Source organism: Tupaia chinensis, unplaced genomic scaffold, assembly GCF_000334495.1.
Source record: "Tupaia chinensis unplaced genomic scaffold, TupChi_1.0 Scaffold000392_1, whole genome shotgun sequence".
NCBI lineage: Eukaryota > Metazoa > Chordata > Mammalia > Scandentia > Tupaiidae > Tupaia > Tupaia belangeri.
In genome coordinates, this window is record NW_006159894.1 from 480,729 (window position 1) to 502,690 (window position 21,962).

Below are 21,962 nucleotides of genomic sequence, written 5' to 3' on the forward strand. Positions count from 1 at the left end.
AAAAAAGAATCTTGTTAGAAATCCTAAATGTTCAGGACACAAAAGAGAAAAAGAAAAAAATTACCAGCTGAACTTGCTATTGAAAGTAGTTAGATTATTTAAGAAATTGTGTGATTAATGAAAGGGGGGAGGAGGAATGGAAGATAAGTGTAGATACCAGAGATAGTGCGAGAAGAGCTTGAGAAAGAACAAAGGGTCAGAAATAGGGGTTTTAAAAAATATATATATATATTTAAATATACTTTAAATTATATATATTTCTAGTTTTATATATATATATACACATATATATATAAAACTGGAAATGGAAAATTATTGACAATAACATGCATGTATATTATGGATGGGAAATCACATTTTGTATGCTGTGACAATGCTTAGGGAATGAATGTAAATTAAGTTTAAAAAAGTTTCAGGAGAAAAACGAAAACTTTTTCTTGAAATTAAAAAAAAAAAGGCATTAAAAATACCTATTTGATGACTACAGTAAGCTATATAGCCCCAGCTAGGTGCTACTTTATAGTATGTTCATTCTACTCACTGAGGTTTATGCCTGAAGTCAGACTTGTGTTCATGGATATGTATATATCAGCTGTGCTTGCTATTGAAAATAGATTAATTAAGATCTTTAGTGAATCAATAAAATATGGGGGGGAGGCATAGAAAGTAACCATAGATACCAGAGGCAGTGTGGGAAGAAGGTAGGGGATGGCAGATAGTGGGAGATAGGGGATCAGGAATGGGAAAAAAAGTATATATATACAGGAAACAAATGGGAAATTATTTGTTGATGATAACATGTATGTTAATGTGGTTAATTGAGCCAATATACAGTGTATTTTGGATGGAAAATCTCATTTTTTATGATGTACTGTGAATGAATGCAAATAAATAAATTTAAATTTAAAAAGAATATTTGTGTTTGTAAATAGTTAAATATGTTTTCTATGTAACATACACAATTGAGCTTCTCATAAGATGAGGGACAGTTAAACTGATTCTTATGAATAACCAAAGATTGCTTACATAGTCTAAGTAGATTAGTACCATCCCAAACTTTTGTATCATTTAATGTGTATTATTCCTTAATTCAGAAGTGCAAACACAAGTGCATTAGACACTTTCTCTTTTTAAACTTAAAGACTAGTAAAAATCATTTTTAGAACTAGAAAATTTAAGAGGCTAGCAATTGCAGATTGATACTGGGCATTTGCACACATGGCCAGCATGATTCAAGCTGACTAGTCCAGGGATTCAAACCAGAGTTGCCACGTGGAATCTGGCATCTCTTGAGCAGTGTGTTATCACTCTGCCATAAAGCCAGCCCCAATTTTCATTTCTGCATTCCCCTCTTGGGAATCCTGGTGCCCTCATATGCCTGTTCTACCTCCCCACCTCCACCCTCACTCCCACCCTAGAGGGCATGTGCATTCACTAGAGAGACAAAGAAAGAGGGAAAATGAGAAAGCATTTTCTTGGAAAATGGTCATGCCATAATCCCTTCTCTGTCTCTCTCCTTTCAGGATTTTGGACATGCACACATGCCCTACATATTTCTCAAGATGCCAGGGCCGTGATCCAAACCAGTCAGCCACCCAGCCATGAGTATCCAGCTGCCTTAACCACCCCACCCCAGGCTGGATCCATGCCTGTCCTACCTAAACCCCAACAATCTCAAAACTCCATTCTCAATGCCTCTGTTCTTAGCCAGGCATTTGGAAAATAGCAATCTAAGAGAACCTAATTATTTTGTGGAGTTCTCAGTCCTGAAACTTCTAAAATCTATCATTCTCTACTTAGGGGGATTGTTACAAAAGGAAGCAGAAAAGAACTTAAGGTGGCGTTTCGAAATCATACCTTTCTTGGGGGTCATGCCCTGTGTGTGTTGTGCCCCTCTAAGCTAGTGGTTCCTTATACTCATTGCCTTCTCCACATACTCCCAGTTGCAAAGACCTACCCTGTACCTGGTCCTTAAGAAATATCTCTGAACTGACTTGAGGTATTTTTGTTTTGCTTTGCTTTTTCATTTCTTTTCATTTAATTTCTCAAAAGAACTCATACAGTTGAGCACAGAGCAGAGTGAGCTGGTTCTTTGTATGTGTGACTATCAGGAACTGGAGCTGGGGAGCAAAGTGTAGTAGTGATCAGAGATACCCATAGCCAGATTCCCACATTCCTTGCTCAAATTATCCATCATTTGCCAAAGTCCAAACTGGTTCCAATGCTAGTAAATGAATGTGACGACATAGCTTTTGTTGTTTGGCACTGGGAAGGTTTTAAGGTAAGAAAAGTCAGGAAAGTTGTCTGCAATGCTGGCAATGTTTTCAACACTATATGATCTTAAGGAGGAGTCCCTGTTGAAAAGAGTCATGTCTAAGAATGAGATATACATACATGTTTGCCAGCCTTTGTGTAATGACACGGGCTTCTCTTTGGAGTCACTGTCCACAGTGCTGTGGATGAGCAAGCTCTGTTCTGGAAAAGAATACTTGGCCTCGGTGTTGATGCGAAGCCTCTTCAGACCACAAATAGCTAGGTACTCAGTGGGCAGAGTGTTCGTACTGCACAGGGAAAGCTTCAGGTCCTGGACCAGTGTGAAGTTCAACAGGTGGCCCAGGGTAGACATGTCTGTGAACCAGATGGTCAGGTGACCATTGTAGCTGGTTTGCTCTACTGCGAAAGGCAGGACTGTTTTGCAGCTGCACATCAGGTTAGCCAAACTGTAGTCACAGTCCCGGACATCTGCCGAGCAGCTGCAGTTCCGAATGGTATTTTCCTTGGTGAAGATCAGCGTGCTGTTCCTCTGACCGTTGGTGCAGCAGTTAAGTACCAGGACACCCAGTGTTCCAATGAGAAGGAGACAGTGCCTGGAAAGAGGTGCCATCCCCAGCCAGTGTTTGGGTTTCTTAGTTATGAGCCAGCTCACTGTGCCTCACCTGAAAGAAAATATTCAGCTTTGTTATCACAGCCTGTCACTAAAAAGACAGAATGGGGACAGGAGTCCCCTAAATCAATTGTCAACTTTTCTTTCATGCAGTTCTAATAAAAGCAGGTGATGCATGCTTCTCAAGTGCCAGGAATGCTCTTTTCTCAGAGCCTCATGGGAGGCAGCTGCCAAACCTCTGAATTCTGCTCATCTGAGGCATAAAAGTCCCAGTATGTTTGTTGACAATGAGACCAGAGAAGGGCCATAGCAGACATACAGATAGTTCTAAGAACATAGCAGAGAGATCAATTAAATTCCATTTGGGACTGGATAAGGAAGTTTGTAGTATTTTGTGCTTATTTTGAAGTTGGCACAGGATTTTCTTACAGGATTTATTAATAGGTACATTTTGGAATATAAAAGGTACATTTTGGGAAACTCAGAGAGCCAGGGTTCTCCCTAAACAAGAAACTTACCAGTTTTCAGTCGAGTTAGAATATGGTAATGCCTATCCCCCTGAGTAAAGAGCAGGGAATAATTTATTAATTATGAGATAATTTTAGATGATCAGCTGTCCCAGATTCTACCAAAGGTTTCTGGGACTTCATGTCCTAGTAACCCTGTCTTCCCAGAACTAGAAATACTGTGGATACCATTGGCCAGCTCTGATCCCAGCCTTAAGTAGAAAGGGACAAGCGTATCCCACTACTGCCCAGAACCTGGTGGGAAAATTGTCTGCCTATTATTTCAAGTATCCCTGCTCTTCAGAGGAATGAATGGAAACAAGTAGGAAACGGAAGGGATACTGATGGGCTGGAATGTGTGGGACCGGCAGTTCTGAAAGGGGTTTGTGAGCAGCTTCCCCACAATAAGGCCCTGGCTGGACCCTGGAGAGGTCCCTGCCTCTTGGATGTAAGGGAGCTCAAAGGCCAGGTACAAGGAGGACTGGCACAGGAAGGGTCACTAAGAGCGACTAGTATGACAAATATCCCTGGTAACCACTTCATGGGAGGGTACCACAAAGATGCCAGTTGAACATTTCTCTCACTTAGTTGAGAAAAATGTCTTTATTTAGGTTGTTGAATGTAGATAGATGGTGAACACTCCAGTTTCACTATGTATTTATTCCCTGGGAGCAGGTTCCAGCATGGCTTAAACAGAATGGGGACAAATACAGTACCATTCCTTTGCCTCCTGCTATGCTTCTGCTCCTGGTGGGGCTGGGGTGGGGCTCATATTAGGACATAGATAGTCTCAATGATAAAGCACACAAAAAGCTGGGAGGCAAAGAAAATGATGTCAGGCCAGGATGAGTCAGAGGACTTCAACAGGACACCCTGAGTCTCCCTTCCCACTGCCACTACACCATCCCCGTAGTCCACCAATCTTTTCTGTCCTACTTTTGGATTTTGAAAAATTCTTGTGGGACCAGCAGTTAGCGTAATGGCTATGTTGCTGGACTCCCACGTGGTCGACCGTGGTTCGTGTCCCGGACCCGGTGGCTTAAAACTCACGCCGGGTGCTTGTGCATGCATGCCCAAGATCCCAAGAGGAGAATGGAGGAGAAGGGATTGCGGCGTGGCCATCCCCCCTGGGGGGGTGATTTCTGGCTTTCTGTCTCTCTGTCTCTCTCTGTCTGTCTTGCGAGCGCATGCTCCCTATAGCAAAAACCTCTCCAAAAAAAAAAAAGAAAAGAAAAATTCTTGTCACCTTTTACTAATTATATGCACAGATTTCCTTTCCTTTTCTTTTTTTTTTTCTTTTCTTTTTTCTCTTCCCAAGAAGAGAATGGAGAAGAGATCATGGTGTGGCCATCCCTCTGGGAGTGGTGATTTCTCACTCCCCCCACCTCTTTCTCTCTAGAACATACATGCCCAGTAGCAAAAAAAAAAAAAAAAAGAAATTTTGTTTGGAGAAAAAAAAAAGAAAGAGATACATCAGCTATCGCCATAACTCCCATGAAGCCTATCATTACATCTTTCATCCCTAGGCATAGTTTGGTGCAGACTGAACACACCATATTAACACCCCAAACAAACTTGACTCACACATTTGAAAAATCAAGGAAGGATTTCAAGCATGGCTTGATCCAGCTACTCAAGAAGAAATTGTCAGGACTGTCTCTCCATTTTTTCAGTTCTTTCTCCAGTGTGGGTTTCATTCTCAGACAAGATCACACTGTCTATTGAAAAGATGGCTACCAGTAGATCCATCCACGTTTACCTTTTACCAGCTGAACAAGCCTCCAGGAAAAAAGTCTTTTTCCAGGCAAAACTACGTTGATCTCCCTGAGTCATGTGTTCATCTCCTAAAGACAATGAATAGGATCAGCCACAGTGGAAGCGGTGGAGTGAGAGGACAGAAAGTTGGTTCTACAAAGGGAATTGGAGAGCAATACCAGAAAAAAGCAAGGTAGGCAGACAGAATGGTGGATGCCCACCTTACTGCTCTCAGTCTTAGCAAACATCACACTTTGATCAAATACTCTCCCTGAGTGCAGTGATCCGTCACACTCTGGAATATGCCATGGATCCCAAATTGCCTCCTTTACTGGAAGGCCCCTTGTGTTAGTCCTGGTTCTCTGAGGAGATAGAACCAATAGGTTTGTGCAGATATATAAGAAGGGGCTTATTGGGATCATCTTACGTGATTGTGGTAGCTGGGAAGTCCCATAACAGGCCATTTATAAGCAGAGATCCTGAAATTCTGGTAGTGTGCTTTAGTCCAAGGCCTAAGGCCTCGGAGGCAGGGAAGCTGATGATGTAACTCACAGTGTGAGGCTAAACACCTGAGACATCAGGGGTCCCAGAGATCTAGGTTAGATCTTGTGCATCTAGTCTACTCAGACTTGCATGTTGATCTCTTCTGAAAACACCTCCACAGACACATCCAGAATGTACCTTATCAAACTTCTGGGTATTCCTTAGTCCACCCAAAACTAACCATCACGCCCCTCATCACTTCCTCAGAATCCTCAGGGATTTTTAAGGGGCATACTTTGGTTACTGGATTCATGAGGGATGCTCTTGCCTAGCTTCCTACTTCCTGGCTTCCAAGCATGTTTCTCGGGATGCCCAGACCCTGGATTTCTTCCACCTGTAACCACGGTGTCATAGCTCAGATTTTTTATTTGACAATTTGTACTTCTTGCTGGATTAACTCTTATTTTCCCAGTTTTTTTACTTGAATGTTTTTGCCTTTCCTTCTTTATAATAAAAATCCATTCTGATTTTAAATTAAACTCACTTCTGACTGAAAAGTTTAATTGCTTTTGATTTTTAACTACTGTAAGAATTTGGAGAATGTCACTTTTTTTTTTTCCAGAATTGTATTTTTTGTCTTTTGTGTTAAGACTATAGAGACTATGGGACCAACAGATGGCATAATGGTTACGTCATAGGGCTCCCATGTAGTTGACCGTGGTTTGAGTCCTGGACCTGGCAGCTTAAAACTCACACCAGGTGCGTATGCATGTGTGCCCCAAATCTGAGAGGAGAGAATGAGGAAAAATGATTGTGGTGTGGCCATGCCCCCTGAGGGGTGATTGCTTGCTTTCTGTCTCCCTGGTAAGTGCACACAACCTATAGCAGAAATCCCTCTCTCATTTAAAAAAAAAAAAAAAAAAAAGGAAAAGAAGAGAAAAAAAAAAAAAAAAAAAGAAGGAAAGAAAGGAAGAAAGAAAGAAAAGAAAAAGAAGAAAGAAAAGAAAAAAGACTATAGAGACTATTAGCATCATTATTCATGACATTTCAACTCTGTTTTGGGCAAATGGGTCAAATGTTATCCTCCCACTGATACAAAATCTCCTTCCTAGTCAAATCTTCTTATAAACAGAACTAGTTCAGTTTGAAACATTCCTTTTGGAGCTAAGTATAAACATTATCTAAATGTTGGGTGTATTCCTAGATTGAGAAGAAATCTGTGAGGAATTTGTTTTGAAGCATCCTGTATCTACTCAGTTCAGAAGTCTTTGCTTTTAACAGCTAGTTGCTAATCTTAATGGCTATTGATATTTTCCTGAATATTAAAAATAATATTTAAGCTGATTCTAAACAGTAGTCTAGTTTTTAAACATGTTCCGTGATTTAAAGGTTCAAAAATTTAATGATCATACATAGTTTTCAGCACCTTGCCTGAAAAACTTAGATGCATTGACACCCACTTAAGTTTGTGTGGTGGTTGCATAAAGCCCCTTATTGTGTCTCACAACTTGGGTGTATCAGCAGCTTCTAATTCCCACCAGTACCCAAGTTCTTCTCTCCTCTCTGAGTACACTGTGGGATTTTATTTCCAAGCTTCTTGTGAAGTGGTGCCCTGAGACTGGGTTCTGGCCAATGGAATGTGGTGAAAGATTCTGTGGGGGACTGGAGAGGCCTAGGAGATGACAGAACTATTTTTTTTTTTTGAAGAGATTTTTGCTATAGGGTGCGTGCGCTTGCCAGACTAGAGAGAGAGACAGAGAGACAGAAAGCGAGAAATCACCCCCCAGGGGGAATGGCCACGCTGCAATCCCTTCTCCGTTCTCCTCTCGGGATCTTGGGCATGCATGCACACGCGCCCAGTGTGAGTTTTAATCCACTGGGTCCGGGACGCGAACCACGGTCAACTACGTGGGAGTCCAGAGACATAGCCATTACGCTAACTGCTGGTCCCGAGATGACAGAACTTCTAGATGAAAGCTTGAGTCCCTGAATGATTGTATGGAACAGAACATACCCAACTCCTTCTTAATGACATTAGACTGCAATGAAAGGGAGGAATAGACCTTTACTGATCTGAGCTACTGATATTTTGAAGGCTGTCACAGCAGTTAGTTAGTCTACCATAATAGAGCAGGTGCTAATATTGTTTTAAGATACTACCCTTGCCTTCAAGGGGCTTGAATTTGCCCAAGCAACTCTAGAAACAAACAACTGGGTAACTAATTATTGTACTCATTAAAGGTATGGATGAGAGGCCAGCAGGTGGCATGGTGGTTAAGGCACTGGACTCCCACATGGCCAACCATAATTGAAGTCCCAGACCTGGCAGCTCGCTTTCTCTCTCTAGTGAGTGTACATGCCCTATAACAAATTAAAATAATAATAAAATAATTCTTTCAAAATGTCATTAAACAGCTTATTAGAGATGCAGATGGTGTTGGGTAGGAAAAATGGGAATGGCTCCCAAGGTGGGTGCTTCTCAGGCTAGGCAGAGAAGGGGTGGGGTGAGGGAAGGTGAGGCAGTGCAGATATGGGGGTCACTTAAACAAAACGTCAGGGTGACTAAAGTACTTGGTGTGTTTAGAGCAAGTACAAGTTGTCTTGAAGCTCCTGAGGGATGGAATGTAGGCAGGACAGGGTTAGGTAGGACCCTGACCAAGCTAAGGTGTGGACTTTATGCTGGCAATGACTTTGTTTCCAAACTCTTTGGATCTTTAGCCCATCAATAAAAAATTTAAAAGCCCTTCCAATAGATGAAAATTTATATTTATAAAGGCCATACATGTATTACCATGTATATTATCTAAGTTATGAACAATACACAGAATTTTTTAAAATTTGAGATAGAAATTTTTAATAAAATAATTAAAAAAAATTTTTTTAGTGTTTTTGTCATATAATTTCTCTGCTCACCAGAGAGAGAAAGAGAGAGAGAGAAAGGAAGACATTGAGAAAGAAGAGAGAACCCCAAAGGAGAATGGCCATGCCACAATCACTTCTTCATTCTTCTCTTGTGATTTTGGGCAGTCACCAACATGTGCCCAGTGTGGTTTTCAAGCTGCTGGGTCTGGGATTTGAACTGTGATTGGCCATATGAGAGTCCAACACATTTAATACTTCAGCTCTACACCACTGACTGGCTTGTGGACCCACTCCTGTGGAGACCCCTGCAAGAGGCAAACATGAGGCAGTGAATGTTTATGGCAGGGGAGAGCTGCTTCCACCTGTGTTTAAGGAAGATAGTTCAAGCTGTCAGGTAGAGACTGGATTGGAAGGGAAGAGACTAGAGATAGGACAATGAGTTCCAAGTAAGAGAACACTTTTATATTTTTCTTCGAAGGTCTACACCTCTCCATTTGCTGACTCTGTTAATAGGGATTTAGACTAGTACATTGATTTCCAGGCTCTCTGAAGAAATCAATTTCAGTATCTGGAATCCTTGAGGGGATGGAGAAGACCAAGAGAGTAGGATTGTGGAGGAGTGAATGAGGACCAGGCTCCTTTCCTCCTGTGTATGCAGGTGAGTGGTGGTATAGGAAACCAGAGAACCAGAGAGGAGCAGCTACCTGTCTCAGTTCCCACTTGAACGTGGCTGGGTAGTCACCTCTCCCACCTTGCTTGGTCCAGGAGGAAGTTGGCTATTCTTTTTGTTTTTAATACTTTTATCTCCCTTTATTGAAGGAAATAGAAACATGTGCTGCAGAGGCAGTGGTCCTTCTGAGAAGGACAAGTCAATGGGACTGACAAGACAAGCCACAGTATTGACCAGGGATCCTCATTGGAGGACCCATACCACAAAGATAGTAGGAAGTAGCAGACATTCCCCACACCCCGTGTAAGCATTTCCATTTGCAGAGAGCTTGGTCATGCATCTTAAAAGCAGGTCCTGGGGACCAACAGGCGGCTTGGTGGCTAAGGCACTATACTCCTACATGGCCAACTGCAGTTTGAGTCCTGGACCTAGTGGCTTGTTAGTGTGTGTACATGCCCGAAATCTGAGGAGGAGAATAGAGGGGATGAGACTGTGGTGTGACCATCCCCCTGGGGGGCGATTTCTCACTTTCCCTCTCACTGTCTTTCTCCAGTGAGTGCACATGCCCTATTTAAAAAATAAATAAATAAAAATACAGTATCCCATTGTAACTGTCAGGGTATCATCTCTGACCACCAGATCCATCCCAAACTCACATAGAAGTCTCATATTTGGAGATCCTTTCCTTTGATCTAAAGCTTGAAGTCATCAGAAGAGCAGAATGTCTTTCTGCTTCTTATACCAGATGGAAAAAGAGAGGCTGAATTCCTGAAACTTCCCACAAACACAGCTAGACAGGATGCCCGGCCCTGCTCTAACAGAAGCTACGGTTCCCCCTAATTTGTTACACTGCTCTCACTTAGCATGTACCCTGGGAAACCTCAATGTTAGCCAAGGACAGAATGACAGCAGCAGCCTAGGCGATGCAGGGAATCCAAAGCCGCTACACAACCAAGACCACTTCATAAGCAACAGTGTGGGGAATACTATGGGGTGGGCACGTCCTCCCAGACACTGCTGGAAGCACACCCGAAGAAAATGTGATCATTCTCCCATGTCGGGATCCACTGCCAAACTCATGGTCTGAGAAGCTGAGTTACTTCAGGCCCCTGGCAGATTATCAACCCCCACGGCATTCCCAAGCTATTCCAGTTTTTAAGTTTTTAAGTACAGGAGGTGTTTGGCAGTTTAGTCTCAGAGAAGTGGACATTAAAGAAATCCCCACGGATTACAAACGGCTATTTTTATCAAACTGTAAATTTAGACAGTTAAGAACTGATTGCTGGGGGTGGGGAGTGAGGAGGGTAGAGATTGCAATGGTTTATTCAGATAAACCTTTGCAATATCCACACTTGGAAGGAAATTCATTGTTTAGAAATGGCCACCATCCGATTAATCATCCAGGTGTAGTTCTCTTCATGGTGGACACTCGGTTTCTAAGGATCAAAGTCTTCAGAGTGCTCAGTCAGGAAACGGGAGAAGCAGGCAGGGAGAAGAGGGCACCAGGGGCTGGAACTGCTGAAATGAGGGTCTATTTCACAGGAGGTTTGGCACAATGAGCAAGTTGGCTATTCAATACCATGGATGTGATGCTTACAGAGGCACTGTGGGAAGGCTTTAGGTGTAGGACCTGGAAAAACTCTCAAGAAAAAGGATTTTTAACACTTTTCTTTGGCTCTGTCCCACGAACGCACTGTAGGAGTTAGGTTAGAGATAAATACCACATAGAATAATATTTAAAAGGGGAATGATATCCTCATTGATTTCCAAGCTTATAAAGTTGAAAGTTAAGTTAACGTGGGTCTCTCCCCAATGTTTGCTTTCTGTGATGAGTTTTCTTTTCTTTCTTCTTCATATTCCACAACAGCAAGTCCCCATCCTCGGTACGAGCCACTGAATTTTCACATGCCCTTACAAGGGTCTGAGGCTGCAGGCCCTGCTCTGTGCAGTCTGTATTCATGAAGGTCAAGTCCCTTTCATTATGACTTACACAGTTCTTTGTGAGAAGCAGGAACTGATGTCACCGTGCTTGTGCTGTGGTCTGTATTTCATTTGACTTATGTGGTAGGATCTGAACTAGCTGCTACCACCTGGTATATGTGCTCATATAGAAAAAGAGGATGTAAAAGTGCATGTCTCTATAAGAGAGCATTTAGGCAAAATCAGCTTCAAGCATGCAACCTGAGTCTTAAGAGGACATGATTAAATTATGTTTGTGATTATTTATGTGCAACCCACCATGCCTGCTTATACAGCGGGAGAGCCTTTTGGAGTCTCATTTTTCTCAATGTGGCACAAAATGATACTCCTACCACACAAGGTTGTAATAACATCAAAGCTAGATGCATGTAGTGATATGTATATAAGAAGTCTTCAAAAAGTTCACAGAAAGTGTGTACTATGCATAGTATCAGAATAAACTTGTACTTTAAGTCCATTTTTCATAACTTTTCGAAGTCCTCTCATGTGTGTGTATAAGTCATAAGCTCTGGTATTTTGGAATGTCAGGATAGAATGGTAATAGGCCAGCCATAGTGGAGCAGCAGCTATGTGACACTCTGTGATGCTGAAGCCACATGGGAAGGTCCTGGTTTATGTCCCTTGGTCTCCCTGTACATGCCAGGCGCACACATGCCTCTAATTCAGGCTGACAGAAGCTGCAGGTGGACTGCAACCTTAAACACCCTATTGTGAGGATCCCTCTCTCTCTCTTTTTTTTTGAGAGATTTTTTGCTATAGGGCGCGTGCTCTCGCCAGACAGAGAGAGACAGAGAGACAGAAAGCAGGAAATCACCCCCCAGGGGGGATGGCCACGCCGCAATCCCTTCTCCTCCATTCTCCTCTTGGGATCTTGGGCACGCACACACATGCACCCGGCGTGAGTTTAAGCCACCAGGTCCGGGACTCAAACCGCGGTTGACTACATGGGAGTCCAGCGACATAGCCATTACACTAACTGCTCGTCCCAGGACCCCTCTCTCTTATAAGAAATAAATTAATAAACTTTTTGAAAAAAAGAATGACAGCGACAATAGGAGTACATTCATATGCTCTGGGAGGGCACCCCAAAGGCCACTCCCAAGAAATCTAAAGTACCCGGTTCATTTAATGCATTATCTGTATGAAAAATCTGAGTAGAGAATAGGCTAAGCGTAAAACAGAAAGGCCTCTTCACGTGATTTTTTCTATAACAAATCAAATCAGTCTGACAAATGCCCTCTGGTAAATCAGAGGGAACAGGAAGTCCTGTACTTATTAGTGAATCTGGAAAACAGATTCCCATTCTCACTAATTGGAGTATGTGCAAAGTATTTAAAGGAATAACAGTAGTATGAGATACAATCAAAACACCTTCCAAACAGAAGCAATGATAAATGTGGCAATGGTGAATATGTTTATTGCTCTGTTTTGACCATCATACATTGTGTGCATGTAATGAAAGCTCACACTTACTCCATAAATATGTACAACTATTATATGTCAATGAAAATTTACAGTTCATAAAACCACTTTATTTCTATCTCGTATTGTGCCTGATGGATATTGTGGTAGGCTGAATGATGGACCTGATTATGCCCGTTTCCTAATCTCTGGAACCTGTGAATGTGGAACCTTACATGGCAAGAGGGATTATTTTTTGTTCAGATGTTATTAAATTAAGGATCTGGAGATGGGGAGATGATCCTGAGTTATCTGGCTAGGCCCAATATCATCATGAGGGTCCTTATAAGTGGGGCACAGGAGAAGAGAGAGAAGAAAAAGGCAACGTACAGTTAACTGAAGCAGAGATTGGACTGATGTGGCCACAAACCAAGGAATGTCAGCAGCCAATGGATGCTGGAAGAAGCAAGGACTAGAGTGTCCCTGGCGTGTCCAGAAGGAACCCAGCCCTACAATACTTGATTAATACTAATACTCAGTAAGACTGATTTTAGACTTCAGACCTCCAGAAATATGAGACAACATTTATATTGTTTTAAGTCACTAACTTTGTAGAAGTGTGTTACAACAGCAGTAGAAATGAATGCAGATATTATAAGGTAACTAAACCACCACATCGAACCACCTCTTTGTATCAAACGAATGAGCCCTTTTTATCTATGCCCATGCTGCACTTGCTAGTTGTCTCATATGGCTTTTTACCTCATCGTAAGCTTATTCTACAGTGAGCTCCTTCGCTTTTCTTCTGAAGTACCAAGCTGAACACTCTCAGAATAGTCACCTTCATTGGACCCAGCCTGGCCCGGTGCATCTGGACATGTCTTAGGGGTTGAGGGGTGACCATCTCCTGGTAGTTATTTGCATAAGTGGAACTGTTTAAGAAAAAAGAAGGAAGAATGAATATGATACATGAGGGCCAAGGGCAGGATGAGCAGAGGGACAGGGCAGCAGCGTTCGAGTCTTCCCAGCCTAGACTTATGCCTTAGGCTAGCCCAGCCGGACTGTGAGTAGAGGCTGCATGAAGCACTATCAAGAATTCTGAGATGCAAGGCAAAAGGACGGCAAAGTGAGGCAACAAAGGCATTCTCCCCGGTTCTTTACTGGGTATAGGACTGCTCTGGCAACTGAGAATGAGAAGTAGAAGTACCATTTGGCCCTTTATGGAGAACAGATGGAAACACCCCTGGACACTCTTTTCTCGTCATCGAATCAATAGGGAGTCTCTCATGGCAGAGGTAAGGGGCAGTCAATGTCCAATAGAAGTTGGAGATAGGTGCCTGTGAGAGGACCATTGTGAGCACAGGCAAGACACTCCTGAGGCCCCTAAGAAATAATGAGAGAAGACTACCCTGTAGACAGAGTGGAGAGGAGGAGGCAGTGACCCATGTCAGGTAGGTGGGAGCATGAGCCAGCAAACACAAGCTGTTAGTATTTTCTTCTTTTCAGAGGTTTTTGCCTTAGGGTATGTGCGCTTGCCAGAGAGACAGACAGACAGAGACAGTGAGAGGTAAAGTGAGAAATCACCCCCCGCCCAGGGAGATGACTACACCACAATCCCTATTCCTTCATTCTCCTCCTGGGATCGTGGACACTCATGCACACGTGCCTGGTGTAATTTTCAAGCCACTGGGTCCAGAACTCAAACTGTGATGGGCCATGTGGGAGTCCAGCAACATAACTCCTGCGCCATCTGCTGGCCCCCACAAGCTGTTAGTATTCATTTAACCCTATTTGTGCCTACCACTACTGAAGCCAGGATCTTTACAGGTATCAGTTGGATTACTGCTTTGAGATCACATTGGTCTAACCATAGAAATGGATTAAAGCACTCAGGAACTTCTAGACCAAGATGAGTAAGAATTGACTGAAACACAGATATTTTGTCTTTCGAAAGCATTCACCCACTAATGTGCTTTTGGAATCCTAGATCACTTGCTGTAGAAGTCTGGTTCCTTTTTTTCTTTTTTTCAATTTGCCAGAGGCACATGCACTGGCTGGAGAGACACCGAGAGAGAGAGAAAGAGAGAGAGAGGGAAAGTGAGAAAGCTCACCCCGACATCCACCCACCCCTGTTATGGGGGCTGGTCACAACTCAATTCTTTTTCCTCCATTCCTCACTCCTTTAGGTGTTTTGGGCATGCAAGCAGATAGGCCCTTCATGTTTTTCAAGCTGATATGTCCGGGACTTGAACTGTAATCGACCATATGGGATCCAACTACTTTACCACCACCACACTAGGTAGCTCAAAGTCAGGTTTCTAATGTGACAAAGTCCTGATCTTCTTGTTGCCTGTGGTTTTCCCTGTCCTTGGCTCAGTACTAGACACATACAGGTACTCTGCGAATGATTATGATATCCAAATGAATTCTACTTTAGCTAGGTGAAAGATGCATGTTATGAGTCTTTTACTTCCTATTTTGCCTTTTACCTCCTAGAGTTGTGGAAGGAACCACAGAGGAACCATAATGAGTGTTTGTGTATGGGTAAGAGGATGGGAACTTGAGCTTGCACTCCTATCTTGGCTGTGTGTTGTCCTTGAAAACATTAGATGAAATCTGGCAAAAGTCCCATGAGGCACCCCCAACCTCCTGTGACTTTTAGGTCTTGTCTAGTGGTTGTGTTGAAACTGTCCTGCAAATCTGATGGAGACACAGGGCAAATGGGCACCATGAGCCCCATGTTAGCCCTGGCGATTGTCCTATTTCATGCCACATACTCTCCCAGGGCCTAAGGGAAAGATGAGCAGAGTCAGAGTACACTGCTCTCACAGATATTTGTGAGCATCACAAAGCCATTGCCCTAATTGCTCTCAGTTGAGGGATTATAACAGCCTCTGCTGCAATACACCCCACAGCCTATCATGCAAGAGCTCAGTCTTGTAAAGGTAACTCAGGAAGAGCTTTGCTCAGATGACTGGGCCAGTATTACACAGGAGTGAGGTTGCCAAGGAAAATGAGTCAGATGCTAATCTTTTTGCTAGGAAATGAGAAACTAAAAAAGACTGGCAGACCTTTAATATTTTAATTACCCGCTTCCAGAACAATAAAAGGGGAGTCAGATCTTCCAATTACAGTTGTATGTTATTATATCCTCGTAAAGTACCTGCAGCTATTACCTCAAGATGGAAGCCCTAGGCTTTTCCCTTTCATCTGTGTTCAAGTTGAAGTTCTAATCATTAGATTTGAGAAAAGTAAGAATTAAGCTTTCTTTTGGTGGTTTTAGTTACAGAGATTGGAACCAGAGAACATTTAAACTTTGTTGCTTTCTTGAAAGATTTTTAAGAGTTTTAGAAAGCCTCCTGGGAATGACAACTAAAGGTAATGTAGTAACCTAGATGTAATCCTGGAACAACCCAAAGGACATTAAGTAAAAGTCTAAGGACATCTGAGTAGCATTTGTACTTTAGTTTGTAATACTAATGTATCAGGATGGCCTCACTGGTTGTGACAAATGTGCCCTATGTGAGATATTAACACTTAAAATGCTTTATACTATGATCGCAATTTCTCTGAATATCAGAATGCTTTATACTATGATCGCAATTTCTCTGTAAACCTAAAACTACTCTAAAGCAAGAAGTGTCCTGAAAAAGAATGACTCCCTCTTTGAAGATGAAGTTTTGTGACAACAGCAGAGCTCCAGTAGGTAACCTGGGAACTACAATTCAGGGTAAACTGAGTGTCCATGAAATGGTGTCTAGGTCTGTCTCCAAATGAATTCTTCAGATCTCCTTGCTGGCTGCAAAGAAGATTCTGGCTTCCTTAGTGACCGTGGAGACAAGAGATTTCAGAGATTCAAATGGGAAGTCATCTTTTCATGGGAAATGGATCAAAACTGGGAAGCATGAAGGAATATTGTGAAAATGAGTCCTAAGGAAAGAGAAAGAGAGAGAGAGTGTGTGTGTGTGTGTGTGTGGGCACGTGTGTGCGTGCACACACATGAGCGTGTACATATGCACACACACACACCTGGGCTTCTGTTATGTTTTTCATTCATGATAGTGTGTGTGCACATGTGAGAGAGAGGGAAAGAGAGAGTAACATCCTTCACAGGGTCTGATCACACCATAGTCCCCCCATCTAGTCCTCCAGTGAATCTTTTGCACTTCTGCACATGCCCAGTGTGTCTCAGGTTGATTGGACCAGGGATTCAAATCATGGTCCTTTGGTGAGATCCAGTTCTTTTGAGCAGCCACAGAGCAGTCTTGGGATGCTGGGATGTTTGTTTTGTTTTGTGTTTGTTCGTTTAGGTTTTTGCCATAATGTGCATGTCCTCAACGGAGGGGGAGAAGAGAGAGAGAGAGGTAAAATGAGAGTTCACCTCCCGGGGGGGATTGCCATGCACAATCCCTTGTATTTCATAATCCTCTCAGTATTTTGGGCCTGAATCTGCACACACACACATTCCTGGAGTGGTTTTCAAGCCACCAGGTCTAGGACTCAAACTACTGTCAGCCAGGTGGAAGTCTAACACCTTTACCACCACACCACCTGCTGGCCCCCTGCAGTGTTTTCTTATTCTCCAGTCTAGCCTTGGTTTCTTTCCTCTCATGCTGCTCTTGTTTTCCCCAGTGTCTGAAGATGGTTTCTGTTTCTTATTCACTAAGAAACCACCTCATCTCTTAGACTATCTTCAAATCTCACCTCTTTCACAAAACTTTCTAGGTGAGGAGCACAAGTAACATTTCTAGCTTGACTCAAACCTGTTTTTCTCAGAGTGCTATATCAGTTCACCATAAAATACGTTAAAAGCAAGTTTTTATAAGCAAACCTATATTCATAGAGAGTCTAGTACCTATTCATGTTATTTATCGATTGACTTATTGGTTAATTTTTAGCCACTCCAAAAAGCCAGGTTTTTGTTGCTTTCACTCCGTTGGAACTGTTCTCACCAGGTTGCAAGTGACTCCCACCCACCAACGTAACCAAATCCAGGGATTAATTTCCTGGTCTCATTTTGCTTGGTTTCTCTTAAGCAGTTAACACAGTTGCCTATATCCCTTTTCTTCCTTCTTCTCTCTTCCTCCTCCTCCTTCTTGTTCTTTCTTATTTTTATTTGCCAGAGGGTGCTCACCAGAGAGAGAGAGAGAGAAAGAAAGCACCCCTCAGTGGTGCGTGGTCAGACCGTAATTCTTTTTCCTTCATTTTTCCATACCATTAGGATTTCCTCCATGTCATTAGGATTTGCACACACATGTGCATGTGCCCGCGCACACACATGTGCATGTGCACACGCACACACACACACACACACACACACTCCCGGTGTGTTTTTCAAGCCATCAGGGCTAGAATTCAAACCACAGTCAGCCATGTGGGATCCAGCTTCCTATGTGCAGTTGAGTCTGAACTGACCCATTCCCTCCTCATTGAAGAACTTTCTGTTCTATGATAGCGCACTTCCCTGGTTTTCTTGGTACTTAATGGCTGTTCCTTCTCATGCTCCACAGCTGGCATCTAATTTTCTTACCCTGTCATTATTGTATGCCCCCTGCTCAGTACCTGGCTCTCCTCTCTGTGTGCATCTACTACCTTATGAATTGCACACTACCCCATGGATCTGAATGCCATCTATGTGCTGATGACTAACAAAGATACATCTCTAGAGGCCGGCAAGTGGCATGGTTGTTAAGAACACTGGACTTCCATGTGATTGACCACGGTTTGAGTCCCAGACCTGGTGACTTGCTTTCTCACTCTCTATTTTATTCTGTCCCTCTCTGGTCAAAATTAAAAAAAAAAAAAAAAGTAAATAAATGAAGTTAAATAAAATAAATAATTATTTAAAATAATATATTTTACAGTATACATCTCAGGACCAGCAGTTAGTGTAATGGCTATGTCGCTGGACTCCCATGTAGTTGACCGCGGTACATGTCCCAGACCCTGTGGCTTAAAGTCTCGCCGGGCATGTGTGTGTGCATTCCCAAGATCCCGAGAGGAAAATGGAGGAGAAGGGATTGTGGTGTGGCCATCCCCCCTGGGGGGTGATTTCTAGCTTTCTGTCTCTGACTGTCTGACGACTGCACCCTGTAACAAAAACCTTTTTCAAAAAAAAAAAAAGATACATCTGTAACCCTACCTTAGCACTTCTCTGAGCTTCATGTTCATGTGTCCAGCATTTTACTTAATAGCACTTTCTGAATGTTTGATAGACACCCCTAACTTCATATGTCAAATATATAGCTCTTGATTCCCAAGAAAATACAAACTCCTTGGTAGAGCAGAAATGTTACTGTCCTTTTATTGTCCTTCAGCCCCTGTTAAGTGTTAACAAAGCAATAACAAACCATTGCAAGGGTCATGGATAATGGGTAGTATACTCTAAAATCAAATATGTGGACGATCCCTCTATGTTGAAAAAGGAATGGAATCAGGAGCTATACATGTTTTTTATTTATTAATAATAACATTTGGGGTCCAGAAGTTGCACAATAGTAATGTAACTGGACCCATCAGAAAGGTTCTGCGTTTGTGTCCTAGGATCTCTCTGAGCACATTGGGCGCATGCACACAGGCCCATGATCCAGGCCGGATGAGACTGGGGGTGAACTGTGGCATGAGGACCTTGTTGGGAATGTTTGTATCTTTGTCTCTTTCTCTCTTTTATGGAAATAAATACAGTTTTTTAAAAAATTATAATGACACTTAACGCGTGCTTCTTTTGTTTCAGGTACTATTCCTAGTGCTTCGCTTGTTTTATATCATTTAATCCTTATAATAAACCTAGAGGTGGACACTATGGTCCCATTTTTATATCAGAAAATGGAGGGGCTGGCAGATGGCATGGTGGTTGGGGCTCTGGACTCTCATGTGGTTGACCGTGGTTTGAGTCCTAGACCTGATGACTTGCTTTCTCATTCTCCCTTTCTCTCTCTCTCTGGTAAAAATAGAAGAATAAATAAACAAACTAAATTAAATTAATAATTATTTTAAAAGGAAAAAATGAAAAGAAAAGGGAGACAGGCCCAGTTGTTGGGATGCAGGTGGTAGGGCACTGCTTAGCAATCCCAAGCCATATAGGAAAGCCTGGAGTTTAGATCTTGGGTTGACCTAGGGTATGCCCATGACCCTAGTTGACTGCAAGTTAAGACATTTGTATAAGGTCATAGAGCCAGTTAGTAACAGCTAACATTTGAACCCAGACAGCCAAATCTACTCTACGCAGTCACGGGGAAAATGACTGCTATTTCCCACCCTCCGGGCATGTGCCCATTCAAACGTGTTATGTTCTTCTACTAGGCTCTGTGGCCTTTACCCTAAAATGTACATAGACCCTCTTGGCAAATAGGTAGGAAATAAAAAGAAATCACATACGTCCTTTTCTATGTAAATATCTCAGAAACACTTTTTACAAGGAATGTTTATTTTTAAAATAATTTTAAGAGACCAGCAGATGGTGTAATGGTTATGTTTTTTTTTTTTTTGGAGAGTTTTTTTTTTGCTATAGGGCACGTGCGCTCGCCAGACAGAGAGAGAGAGACAGAGAGACAGAAAGCGAGAAATCACCCCCCCAGAGTGGATGGTCACGTCGCAATCCCTTCTCCTCCATTCTCCTCTCAGGATCTTGGGCATGCACGCACACGCGCCTGGCGTGAGTTTTAAGCCACCGGGTTCGGGACGCGAACTGCGGTCAACTACGTGGGAGTCTAGCGACATAGCCATTACGCTAACTGCTGGTTCCATGTAATGGTTATGTTACATTGCTGGACTCCCATGTAGTCGACTGTGGTTCGAGTCCAGGACCCTGTAGCTTAAAACTCATGCTGGCACATGCACATGCATGCTCAAAATCCTGAGAGGAGAATGGAGGAGAAGGGACTGCAGCATGGCCATCCCCCCAGGGAGTGATTTCTCACTTTCTGTTTCTGTCTCTCTCTGTCTCTCTGGCAAGCACAAGTGCCCTATAGCAAAAATCTCTAAATATATAAATATTTTTAAGCTTATAATCTGAATAGAAGACATGAGCCAAGTGTTGCTTCTGCTCACAGAGACATGGGATGTGGGACAGGGAGTATCTCAGAGCATAAGCCACTGGGAAGTCCTAAGTAAAATAAGTATTAATAGCTACTGTACCTTTCACCCTGGTGCAGGTCCTCAGGAGAGTGAAGTTACTAATGAGTGCAAGGCTCTAAGTTTGTCCCTTGAGTGGTTTGTTATACACTCAGTTCATCGAGTCACTGGGGTTCAGAGCACAGCCTTGTACAAATGCCCTTCATCACACAGCTCCATGCTGAGTGCTTTCCCCATGGGATGTACTGGCTCTGAATCCCCAAAGATAATAGTTTAACCAGCTTTAAGCAATGAAAAATATTAGTGTGCAAAAGAAAGTTGAGAAGTCCAAGCCAGCTGTTGAAAAGAACTCATTTCCGTAAATACTTTATTACAGCTGTTATTTTCAGGAAATACCCAATCCCTGTCAGAAAAAAAATTAATAAAAAAATCTTTTTATTTTTCCAAACATATTACATTATTCAGTTTAAGAAAACAGCTAAAAACTTCTTAGGGATCACTGTTTTCATTTAAAAATTTTTAAATGAGATCTTTTTTTTTTTTTTTGGTACTTTTAAGATTTTTGATAAATAAACAATGCTTAGGAAACATTTTTTTCCTCCAATATACATATACCAACATACTTTTTGCTAAAATCTGTCCAAAAACATAATTTATTAAACAATGAAATATATGAGGGGTCTTAAAGAAGTTCATAGAAAGTACATACTACCAAAAAACTATGCATAGACTTCAATTTTTTTACACCAAAATAAACTTGTACTTAAATTCTATTTTTCTATGAACTTGTTGAAATCCCTTTGTATACAGGACTGTGTATAGACTGCCGGTTTTGAACTAAAACATCCTCATCTTGGTTTTCTTATTTTATTTTCATGTTTTTTCCACGTTTGAATAAAAAGATCAGTTTTTGAAAAACATTAACTACCCAGTCTAATACTCATCTAAACATAATTCCTTATCTTTCTATGTTTTATAATGACTAAACTCTATAAAATATAGTATGTAAATAGGCAGGACTATTCATACTATTAAAGATTAAAAGAGCAAAGAAACAACTTAAGCCAGTGTTCTGAGAGTTCCTAGTTTGCTTTGTTTTGATCACAGTAAGGAAAAGAGATGTGATACATATCTCGTTTATTTAATTGCTATTTAGCATGGAAGACTAACAAAAGTATAGCCAGATGTTTTTAAACAAAAACAAGCAGCTCAGATGCCATGACGATATCTGTTACGATAACTCTAAGTGAGTTTGTCTACTTAGGGACGAAATGAAAAGATCATTTCACTCTTTGCTTGATGCACTGGAAAATGTTTCCTTTTAAAGGCAGAATCTTGGGAAAGAGCG

The 21,962-nt window shown here is 42.0% G+C and overlaps 1 protein-coding gene across 2 annotated transcripts in view; it reads right to left on the reverse strand.

Moving 5' to 3' along the window:
* Positions 1-1,507: 1,507 nt before the first annotated feature.
* Positions 1,508-21,962, reverse strand: part of EPCIP (exosomal polycystin 1 interacting protein) — a 21,037-nt gene continuing 582 nt past the window's right edge. For both annotated transcript variants that reach the window (XM_006153872.2, XM_006153871.3), the window contains exon 2: positions 1,508-2,936. In XM_006153872.2, coding sequence (XP_006153934.1) covers positions 2,225-2,884 — 660 coding nt within the window. In that variant the 5' untranslated portion in view covers positions 2,885-2,936 and the 3' untranslated portion in view covers positions 1,508-2,224. The remainder of the gene's footprint in view (positions 2,937-21,962) is intronic.